General features: G+C 30.9%; 1 protein-coding gene across 2 annotated transcripts in view; it reads left to right on the forward strand.

Moving 5' to 3' along the window:
- Positions 1–12,572, forward strand: part of LOC148301890 (uncharacterized) — a 45,329-nt gene that overhangs the window by 16,399 nt on the left and 16,358 nt on the right. For both annotated transcript variants that reach the window (XM_088272547.1, XM_088272548.1), the window contains exons 4-6: positions 2,696–2,897; positions 9,311–9,442; positions 10,598–10,878. In XM_088272547.1, coding sequence (XP_088128673.1) covers positions 2,696–2,897; positions 9,311–9,442; positions 10,598–10,878 — 615 coding nt within the window. The remainder of the gene's footprint in view (positions 1–2,695; positions 2,898–9,310; positions 9,443–10,597; positions 10,879–12,572) is intronic.

Here is a 12,572-nt window from a genome sequence, read left to right on the forward strand (position 1 = left end):
ATTCCTTAGTATTATTAAAAAGATTACAAAACACGGATCAAATCGCTTGAATGATTATCAAATTATCGAGAGTAACAAATTTTAGGGGGATTTTAAATCCCCTCTTAGCTCCGGATAGGTTAACACAAAGCTAAAAAAAATCATTTTTTTATCCTGTACATTTTGCAAAGGCTCGACAATATATTTTCTGTAACATAATCCTTCGCTTCAATAAGCGTAAGGATTTCTCCGAAAAACAATTAGCATTATGTTCCTCAAACGGTATGAAACCATCCTTAACAGTGTTTCTCAACGTGGAGCGCACGCCCTACCGATTTGCAATTTGAATGTTTTGGGGGGGCAATGCGTAAATCGTCGATATTTGTAACATTGTTGTCGAAAAACATATTTTGCAACTCTGACTTTTATATAAGATAAAATGTTATATCGCCATCTTGCGAATGTGAACAAGATACCGCTCACTCCTTTCAAGAACGTCATAAATATAAAACTTGATTTTACAGGAGAACGTTTTTAAAGTTTAAGAATATAATACAATGTATTAAAAATAAATATCAAACCACTTATTGAACAGATCTTATTAGGTAAAACCTGAAGGTTTTTTCTCCAAGAATATTTAGTACATTTAAAAAAATTATAAAACAATACCTTTTCTTCAAAATGCAAAAACAACACTTTCTGCCCTGTAGCGGATAAATATTAAGTTAAAAATATGCTGCTTTTGCTGGGATATAGTATATTTTCTGGGCGTTCCGAAAACATGCACAACTGAAAATTGACGATTTTTGATTTATGACGTTTTTGAAAGGAGTGAACGATATGGGGGGTTCAAACCATACGTTCTTTCAGGATTTGCTTACAACAGAGAAGCAGAATTTTCTAAATACCTTCACACAGAATTCCAAGAATTTAATTACTGTGGTAGTCAATCATTAGTAGAATTGGTGATTGTTACACGTGTGTAACGTGATCACTTAAACCAGGTTGCGACGGTCGTAAGCCCCGTAAAAGCCCAGAATTCCATATTCTTCTTCATCTTTGATGAGATGTCAAAAAAATAATATGAAAAATATTAAATATTGCATGTATGCATTTTTTATTTGAAGTAATTCACTTTATAAAATTCAAAAACTTTGTTTTAACCACTTTTTTATTATTACTACACAAAACAACGTATAATATTTGAATAATTTTTTTAAGATTTAGTTTTTGGTAAGGGAATGTAATTATTTATGAGTCTTTAATGTTTTTAATGTTTTAAAATTTAATAAACCCTGATGATGACAAGGTTCTTGTCGAAACCGGTACGTTAAAGTGTACTAATAATAAAAAAGTGGTTAAAACAAAGTTGTTTAATTTTATAAAGTTCATAAAATGTGCCACAAAGTATCTGCGAATAACATTTAAGAAATGAAGTAGTTAACTTTTTTTCAGATTTTTTTTGGTAAATATAAAATTGATAAGGGGGAGGGTGTGGTGATTTTTGATTCGTTACAATGGGGCATGGTACATAAAAAGTTGGGAAACACTGATCTAAAATGAAGAGATCGTGTGATCTAATACTGTTACATATGAAATCATACAACTAATTTCATCAGAAGTCTAAGGTTTTTCAGTATGCTAGCTTTATCAAATTATTTATAATAAATTTCAGCATTGCGGGTTGTTTCTTCAGTAAACCGAAAGTCTCACATTTCATAGAAATAATTTTCAATAATCAATTATTAAGGCACTAACTTTGTGATTTTCCATTAAAGAACGTATAATATGTAACTTTATAACTTACTAAACATATTTGTTATAAAATCACTACGTGTCTTATTACTTGGCTTGTTTAATTAATACGTAGATTGACGTCATAAAACAAAATGTTGTTTTCATTATTTTTGACATCTGAACGTAGATAAAAAAATGAGAGTCTGGGCATTTACGGGGCTTACGATCCTCATAGGCCGGTTTCAGTGATCACTTTACACACGCGTAACATTCACCTTTTCCACCCTTGATTGTCAACCACACTAATCAAATTCTTGGAACTTTTATACAAAGATATTTTCCAAATTTGAAACGTAGTACTTGAATCACTAGAATTTCACTAAGACATCTATGGTGTGATGAAAGTAGCTTTTTTTACTGAGCAGAAAATCTTTAATTTTTATGTGAGGTCCGAATCCACGATTATAATCACATACATGAGAAACGCCAGAAAATATCATTTTCATTTTATTATTTTATCTTTTTAATTTGATCAGTTAATTTATTTACAACTTTATAAAATTAAACAACTTTGTTTTAACCACTTTTTATTATAAGTACACTTAAACCTACCGGTTTCGACAAGAACCTTGTCATCATCAGGGTTTATTAAATTCTAAAACATCAAACACATTAAAATACTCATAGTTAATTACATTCCCTTCCCAAAAACTTCCAAACAATCCGTAAAAAATCTTAAATGTTATTTTTATTGTGTATTGCTTACGCCACTGACTATACTCAGTGGAACTTCGGATGCCAGACTGATCTGGGAAAAAACCAAGAGACGGCGCGTGACAGAGTGACTTATGTTAGGCATATGCTTCACCTAGGGAGTGGACATGGAAAAAGAAGGAGAAGAGTTTTTACAGGCTTTCTTCCTGTCAATTTCTTAAATTATTTTTTAAAATTGGTTTGATTCATATTTCCTTTGCCCCAGGAAACTCAAGGAGTCTGTGTGAGCACGTACGGAGACTGTACGGACTTCCCGGCCTTCTACACTCGGCGGTCAGGCTTCCAGTCGCCAGGCCACGTGTCCACCCCTAAAGAAGCTGCCTTGCTGGTCAAGGCTGTGTTGGACCTGCAGATGGACTCCGGACTCCTCATGGCCATTCCTGTACCTGAGGAGTTCTCTTTGGAAGGTGAGCTAAATAATTGGCATGAAGAACAACCCACAAAATTTTAGCTTTTAACTTTTTTTTATTTTTATTTTTTATTTTTTTTATTTATTCGGGAAATCTACAGCTTTACATAGAGTAAAAGTATATAATAAAAAAAGTTACATTAATAAAAAAAGCCAATTACACAATTCCACAATTTTAGTGGCATTTATCAAATATGGATATACTTTACAGCAATTAAAAAAATATAAGGGTTTTTCTATTCGAGATAAAAAATGTTTAAAATGAATAAAAATATTTCTTTAAATTTATTTTTGATATTATTTTTGACATCTCATCAAAGATGAATAAGAATATGAAAGTCTGTTCATTTACGGTGCTGACGAACGTCATATGACCGTCTAATTCTTGAAAGTTCTATATATATGTATATGATACAATTTCAAAACATTGTTCTTGAATCACTAAAACTTCACTAGAGGCATCTATTGGTGAGATGAAAAGAAGCTTTTTATTGGGCAGAAACTCTATTGATTCTCTCTAATTGTTATGCTTTTCAAGAGTTTTCTTCAGAAGGTTATCTAACTAATCGGCATGAAGAGCAATCCACATAATTTTTGCCTCTTAATTTTAGTGGCATTTATTAAACATGGATTTACACTGCAAGCTTTTTAAGTTTCACGATAATGGGGAGAAGTTTGAGGGTAGACGTAGGGATTAATACTTAAATAACTTTTAAACTCTTATTTATTATTTATTTTTATTCCAAACCTTTGAGTGGTGGGGCCCTCTACAGTTCATATGGGGTATATATATATATATATATATATATATATATATATATATATATATATATATATATAAATGTATATATATATATATATATATATATATATATATATATATATATATATATATATATATATATATATATATTTATATATATATATATATATTTATATATATACATGTATATTTATATATATATATATATATATATATATATATATATATATATATATATATATATATATATATATATATATGTATATATATTTATATTTATATATATATATATATATATATATATATATATATATATATATATATATATATATATATATATATATATATATATATATATATATATATATATATATATATATATATAAATATATATATACATACATTTTGGGTGCATTGAGTATATTTTCATACTTATTTTGCTTATTAGGATTGGAAACAGGGGTCCGTTGTGTACTGCGAATTTAGCTTTCGATATTCATTATATATATAGGTTTCATTGGCTCTAACTGATTTTAGTACACCATTCACTCTGTACCATTCATTTTAGTACACCATTCATTCTCCCAGCACTCACTCATATGTAATATAATTATTTCATATTTTATGCAGTTAGTATAAATTTACGTTATTTAAATTAATATGAATAATTATATTCCGTAAAATATCTAAGAATAATATTTTAAAAAATCTTTGTAGGGAAGAAATATTCTTGCCTGATAAAATTATATCCCATACACGGTGGAACAAAATGTACCATAAAACATCCCTTATAAGGTAATTTTTAACTTTGAAATATATTTAAATTGTGCACAAAACTTTAGTCACGAATTCTGGATTTACTGAAACAAATATTTAAAATAATATTTTTAGGCATCCCCGAGTGTGAACAATAATTCAACATACGTTTCATGATGGTTTCTGCTAGTAAAAAACTTTATTTCGACCATAGATGTTGCGGACGAATCAACATATAATAGATATTCTCAATTGAAGCAAAAACATAACTTCCGAAATTTGAATAGTGTGGTTTCAATTGGTGTAAAGTGATCACTTAACCACCCTATGATAGATCGTATGCCCAACCTAATACAGTAATATGTATATTATTATTCATCTATGTTGAAATGTTAAAAAGTAAAATAAATGTTAAATTTAAAATTGAAACAAGGTCTTTAATTTTTACATCTCACCAATGTTTAAAATTGGCTCATATATATAGAACTTCCAAGAATTTGAGTAGTGTGATTGTCAATAATGGGTAGATTTGGTGAATGTTACACGTGTGTAAAGTGATCACTTAAACCAGCCTATGACGGTCGTCAGCCCCGTAAATGCTGAGACTTCCATATTCTTCTTCATCTTTGATGAGATGTCAAACAATAAGGTCTTTAAATTATTAAATTATACATATATAGATGGCTCTAGTAAGCTCACCTAGAGTGTCATGAGATTAATGATATATTGTATGTAGGAGTTCCAAAACTTTGAACAGTGTGGTTGTCAATCATAGATAGAATGACAAATGTTGCACGTGTGTAAAGTGATCACTTAATCACTCTATAACCGGTCATCCTTCTAACCCTTATCCGCACCCAATGGTGCATAGGGCCCGGTATCGTATTGACTCTTTTGTATCTTGATCGTTACTTACATAAAGGTACGATAATCACTCCTGGGCTTCAGGGACCAGTCCAGGGTAATATTAAATAAATATTCAAGTAAAAAATCACTATAGTTTATTTTCTCTCCCCCCGGAAATCGAACCCGGGACCTCCAGCACGGTAGCTAAACACGCTTACCACAAAATTGACTTCTTCATCTATATTAAGATGTCAAAGAAGTAATTAGCACTTTTAATATAATTTTATTTCTGATAATATCTATTGTATTGTAAAATTTCTATTGTATTGTATATAATATCTATTGTATTGTATTTAAAATTCCTTTCCTTCTCTTTCCTGCAAAATCTATTTTTTTATACCATACCTTTATTTCTGAACGTGGAATTGTTTAATTGGCTTTATTTTTATAAATGTAACTATTTTTGTTAATGTAATGTAATATTTATTATTGTTAATGTAACTATTGTTTATTATGTACTTTTTTAAATATAAAGCTGTACAATTCCCAAACAAATAAAAAAAACAAATAAAAGCAAAAGAATTGAAAAAAAAGAAAAAAGGGTTTTGATCCACCCAGCACCATTAGTTTCTCGCTGCACTTCGCCTTGCGCCTTGCAGTGTGTTTCTTTGAACAATGTGTGCTGCGCTAAATGCAATTTGAATGCCTTTGTCGTCCGTGAGGAATTTTTCATAAAACTCTTAGAAACCTCTTCTCCTCTTCATCTCGCGCTTGCGTATGAAGGACGATCAAAATACATACCCACCTAACTGTGAAGAATATGAAAGTATACATACCTTTTTTTGTACTGGGCTCAAATAACACATCAAAGTTCAAGTAGCCCCGGTAATATGCATACCCTTTAAGTATATATACCTACACTTAAGTATACACACCCTTCAAATATATATACCCTTTCTAAACTCACTAATTAAATAACTATCATGTCGCTTATCCGTAGCGGTAGGCAGAGAGAATAGAACGCCGCGCTACTCTATCATTGCAAACAATTTGCGCCTCTTTTACATTCATACATCTCCTACCGCCGATTATTCCTAGTCTTTACATGACAGCTTTCAAATACTTGACCTACTTGACCATGCCAAGTTTTTCTCGGTATTTCTCTGCTCCTATTGACAAATATCTATGCTATTTATTGTAACTGCAGATAGTTGATAGAATTCCATATTGAATTGTTGGGTAATATATCAAAAATTAAACACGGTTATTGGATTGAATTCTACTTTTATTTACATATATATGATAATATGTGACGCGTTTCGTCTTATTAGTATTTGTTTATGTCCTAATAAGACGAAACGCGTCACATATTATCATATATCACTCACTCCTTTCTACAACTTCAAATATCAAAAAACTTGATTTTTCAGGAGATCGTTTTTAAAGTTTAAAAATATAATAAAATATATTAAAAATAAATATTAAGCCACTTATTGAACTTTTACTATGCAACAGATATTTTAAGGTAAAACCTGAAGGTTTTTCTCCATTTGAAAACTATTTAGTATATTTAAAAACAATAATTTAACAATACCTTTTCTTCAAAATGCAAAAACAACACTTTCTGCCCTGTAGCGGGTAAATATTAAGTTAAAAATATGCCGCTTTGCTGGGATATAGTACATTTTCTGGGCATTCCGAAAACATACACAACTGAAAATAGACGATTTTAGATTTATGACGTTCTTGAAAGGAGTGAGCGATATGCTGAAGTATGTATCTGATTAATTTATTATTAGATTAAAACCAATAGTTTTAGCTTTTCCACTTTTTTTATTTGACCAGCGACCGGGTTTCGTCGTTACCGACATCATCAGACTGGTCACCAGTCTGATGATGTCGGTAACGACAAAACCCGGTCGCTGGTCAAATAAAAAAAAAAAAGTGGAAAAGCTGAAAATATTGGTTTTAATCTAATAATAAATTAAAAATGCAATTCCATCACGAAATGTCAGTGGATAATATAAATCTATTAAAAAGTATGTATCTGAGTTAAATAATACTATCTTTAGTCTTGTGATAACGAAAAAACATCGATAATCATTATTTTCCAGAGTAGAATATAAATAAAATGACCATACTTTCCCTAAAATATGTAATTATCGTCATTTTCCTTCAGTTTGTTCTTTCTAATTATCCTTTTTCCGCCAATTCGTACCGGAAAACAGCCGTGAATGGGACCGTTTTGATGACATTTCTGGGGTTTAATGCCCTGTAAGTAGCGTTATAAAAGCCTCGTTTGTGATACATTAATGCGAGGGCTATAATGCCTTCATAGAGGTCATAAACAACGCATAAGCCACCATGAAATGATGACTGCCATAAACAGGTGGCACCATAAAATCTCGCGGAAATCCTTAATTACTATAATATGTGAGATGATTTGGATTTTTGGTATGCAAATATGTATTCATAAATACATAAATACACGCCGGATATTGATCATTTCCATTGAGGAGGTATTCTAGACCAAGATTCTTCTAGATCTTTCAAGAATGTTCTTGCTTACTTTCTAATTTACGTTTTAATGTAAACGCTTTAAATTTTAGTTTGTAATGTGTATATTTTTTCACAACATTTTAAGTGTGTCCAAATACTTGCCCACAAATCTGGATTATCTCCAATTATAGGAAATATTTTTTCATATTATTTTTTACATCTCAATAAAGAGCTTACGACGGTCGTAAGCCCCGTAAATGTCCATACTTCCATATTCTTCTTCAACTATATTGAGTTGTAAAAAAAAATTCGATAAATTAAAATTGAAATCGAATTTAAATATATGGCGCACCCAATAAAAAGGATTTATGTTATTTACAATACTTACACAAGAATATCGTTAGATGTCTCTTCTACCGTAGGTCTTCTTTACGTTTTTTTTAGATGGGAGCTGCATTTATTATTTATTTTGCTTATTAAATATACAACGTTTATAGATCATTAAGTAGTATTTTGTATCTCCTAACTAAAAAATACATTTTAATTTAAGTTTTACTTTGTTAATATCGCTATTCCTTTTTAAACCTTGAAAATGATGCGCAATGCATCGAATCACGTGTCAAAATAGATTTTAAGAAGTAGTGGTATTTACTAAGTAAAACTTAAATTAAACATGGATAGATTTTACCAGAAAGCGACTGCCGAATTCATTAATGGAATCAACAAAAACATGTGTTCTTTAATCTGTGTTGGGAACATGAGGGATAATCTAGTGTGGGTCAATCAGGAACTTCTCAGCATTTGCTCATTGCTGGAAGGAAACCACGTAAAACTCCTCAGGAGAAGGCGGACTGTTGACTGTCATCAGCAGACCTTCCGTTCTACTAGAAGAGGGTTCGGCATTTTGTGTCCTAGCTTGGTTTATGGTACCAATGTCCTTCACTATTTTTATCATGTCGCTTACTCCTTTCAAGAACGTCATAAATCAAAAAAAGACAATTTTTAGTTGTGCATGTTTTCAAAATGCCCAAAAAATGTACTATATCCCAGCAAAAGCGGCATATTTTTAACTTGATATTTACCCGCTGCAGGGCAGGAAGTATTGTTTTTGCATTTTGAAGAAAAGGTATTGTGTAATTATGTTTTTAAATATACTAAATATTTTTCAAATGGAGAAAAAACCTTCAGGTTTTACCTAAAAAGATCTATTGCACAGGAAAAAGTTCAATAAGTGGCTTGACATTTATTTTTAATACATCGCATTATATTCTTAAACTTTAAAAACGTTCTCCTGAATATTTTTTTGATTTATGACATTCTTGAAAGGAGTGAGCGATGTATAATACCACTTCTTGTGACTGTTCCTTATGAACCATCTTCTTCATGGCTTACAATCCTGTGATGATTGGTTCGCTTCTTTCATGGCCAGTCTCCACTGTCTCTATCTTCGCTTCTTTCATGGCCAGTCTCCACTGTCTCTATCCTCCACTCGTCTGTAACTGTAACAAAAATGTTGTATTGGCTAGTAATATTGACGTAATTTTTAGAGTCTGCAATTGAATCGGCCATCCAGGAAGCCCTGAAGAAGGCCGGAGAACTAGGAGTGAAAGGGAAGGATGTCACTCCCTTCATACTGGCAGCAGTCGCCAAGATAACTGAAGGAAGATCTCTGAAGACTAGTATCCTTTATATTTCAAATATAAAAATAAGTCGAAGAAAGATCAACGCAATGATTTTTTCAAACAATTTTTAAGAATAAAATAACAATCATGTAATTTTTTCCACAACGTCCGCCTCTGTGAAATGGTTAACATGTTTAGCTACCGTGCTGGAGGTCCCGGGTTCGATTCCCAGGGAGGTGAAAATAAATATTTGTGATTTTACACACTAATATTTATTTAAAATTACTCTGGGCTGGTGCCTGACGCGAAGGAGTGATCACCTTGCCTTCATATAAGTAACGATCAAGATAACACCCCGTCAATACGATGCTGTGCCCTATGCACCATTGGGTGCGGATAAGGGTTAGAATAATTTTTTCACATGAATTTTATTTGACCAGCAACGGGGTTTCGCCGTAACCGACACCATCAGACAGTATATAATAAAGATAATATAATATTGATATACATATAAGCGTCAGGATGTTACCATAAATAAGCCTACAGTTGTCAAAAAGCTACAAAAACAAACAAACGTCACTATAATCTTTCTTTTCAAACAATCTTCCACATTCATGCATCTCCTCATTTTTCTGATTATTCCAATTCCTAACCTGCCCACGCCCATGTATTTAAAATACTCGATCCTGCCATGTTTACCCATTAATATGTTTTACATTTCGCTCACTCCTTTCAAGAACGTCATTAATCAAAAATCGTCAATTTTCAGTTGTGCATGTTTTCGGAATGCCCAGAAAATGTACTATATCCCAGCAAAAGAGGCATATTTTTAACTTAATATTTACCCGCTACAGGGCAGAAAGTGTTGTTTTTGCATTTTGAAGAAAAGATATTGTTTAATTTTTTTTTTAAATGTACTAAATATTTTTCAAATGGAGAAAAAATCTTCAGGTTTTACCTAAAAAGATCTGTTGCACAGTAAAAAGTTCAGTAAGTAGCTTGATATTTATTTTTAATACATTGTATTATATTTTTAAACTTTAAAAACGTTCTCCTGAAAAATCAAGTTTTTTGATTTATGACGTTCTTGAAAGGAGTGAGCGATTTGTCCCTAGAACATTGCACCTCATTTTATATCGTGTTTTATTTTTTCTCCATTTTTTTTATAATCGCAGTACTTAACATAATACATACCTTAAATGTAATTTACAGATATGGCATTGATAAAAAATAATGCTAAAATCGGCTCTCAAATCGCCGTTGAATTAAACAAACTGGGTTCATTTCCAGGAAAGAAACAGGGTGATGGTATGACTAACACATCAAAAGAAAATATTACGACGTTTTACAAAGAGAGTTACAAGAGTGATTCGAGAAGCAGCGGTAAGGATCAGGAAAGGAGTTTGACAAGTGAAGGATTCGGGAATATAAGACCAGTAGTGATTGGTGGCAGTAATGTGGATTACACCATCAGATTACTTGAAGAAATGAAGGTAAGCTTTTCAGACTTTTCCATTTAACAATGTTATGAAAGATTTTTCTTCAACATCTTCTTTTCAGCATTTTATATTTTTATTTATTTATTGGAAAACCAACATAATAATTACAAAAATAAATAAAAATAATAATAAAACCCCTATCCGCACTCCAATGGTGCATAGGGCACTGCGTCATAAAATCGCAGTGTTATTTTAAGTTAAAATAGCCCCGTTCTACGGTAATTGAATTTTTGGCTTAAAATACCGTCTTTGTATTAAAAAATTCTCAGAAATAAATAAATGATTTTCAAAAAAAAAGGAAATTACATTCTTGAAAAAAGTCTAACTCTTATGTATATTCCTTTAAAAAAAACTTTAATAAACTTCTGAAAAACTTAAAATCTATAAAAAAATATCAAACCTTTAAAACTAAATTAAAAAAACATATAAAACTTACCTCTACCTAGACTCCATACCAAATAATATTTTTATTTTTAATTTACTTTGTTTATTAAAAAAAATAATTGTAAAACGAACACCTTCTCTAAACACAAATGTACATCAAATGTTACCAGGGTTCAATGAAAATCAAGTTAGGATTTTTCGTTTATTGGGCCTTAAGTTTTTGTGAGGGGATTCATGGATGTATGAATAAAAAGATGCATTCTCTCTCAAAAGTTTTATTAATTTTTCCAACTCCACTGCGAAACAAGTCATTTCCTTAGATAAACATAGAAGTGAAGCTAATGTACAACAGTTAGGTATACTTTTTATAATAGTTTCATCTATAATTGTTATAATATGTTGTAATAAACTGAGTATTGTACAATATTAATCCTATTTGGTTTCACGCATACCTCGTAACATATGTATTCTTTATAATTGTAATATTTCATAACTTGCATAATATCTACGTAATATTACATGTCGATAAATTGTTATAAATGACAAAAGTTATTTAATTGGTCGAAAAAAATAACGAACAAATCAATACGTTAATTATTAATATAAATTTATCTTTCTTGACAAAGGTGCATATCAAAAACAATATTCGTCTTTTCAATGCGCACATTACGGCACATATTAAGTATTCTATGCGCACATTACGGCACATATGAAGTATTATATGCGCACATTACTACACATAAGACAGTAACATTTGATGTTTTATATTACGGTACCATAACGTTGTATATTACGGCACATATAACGGCTTAAAAAGTATTAAATGTATATATAACAGCATATACCACGTGTTATATTCATGCAATACAAACGACGGATGGCATGTTATATTAGACGTTTCATATACGCACATTACTACATGCAATATACATACATACTCGTATATTATATGCGCACATTACGGCATATAAGATGTCCTCTTTGTGCATTTCTATGAGCGCATTAAGGTATATTTTACGCACGCATTTCGGCACATATTTATGACGTGCTTATTCTATGCACACATCACGGCACATAAGATGTATTCTTTGTGCATATTGAAGAGTTTCTACGCGCACATTTAGGTATATTTTATGCACGCTTTTCGGCACATATGTAGGATGTGCTTATTCTATGCACACATTACGACACATTATACTTTCTGTATGCGCGTTAAGCTTGTAAGACTGTTTTAAGGAATTGTATGTGCAATAGGTATAATTGAGTTTCAAAGACGAATAATGTTTATCATCGAAAGAAAATAA

The sequence above is a fragment of the Brachycentrus maculatus genome, unplaced genomic scaffold (genome assembly GCF_059751285.1).
Source record: "Brachycentrus maculatus isolate JH-2025_06_01 unplaced genomic scaffold, ASM5975128v1 h1tg000507l, whole genome shotgun sequence".
In the NCBI taxonomy this organism is placed as follows: domain Eukaryota; kingdom Metazoa; phylum Arthropoda; class Insecta; order Trichoptera; family Brachycentridae; genus Brachycentrus; species Brachycentrus maculatus.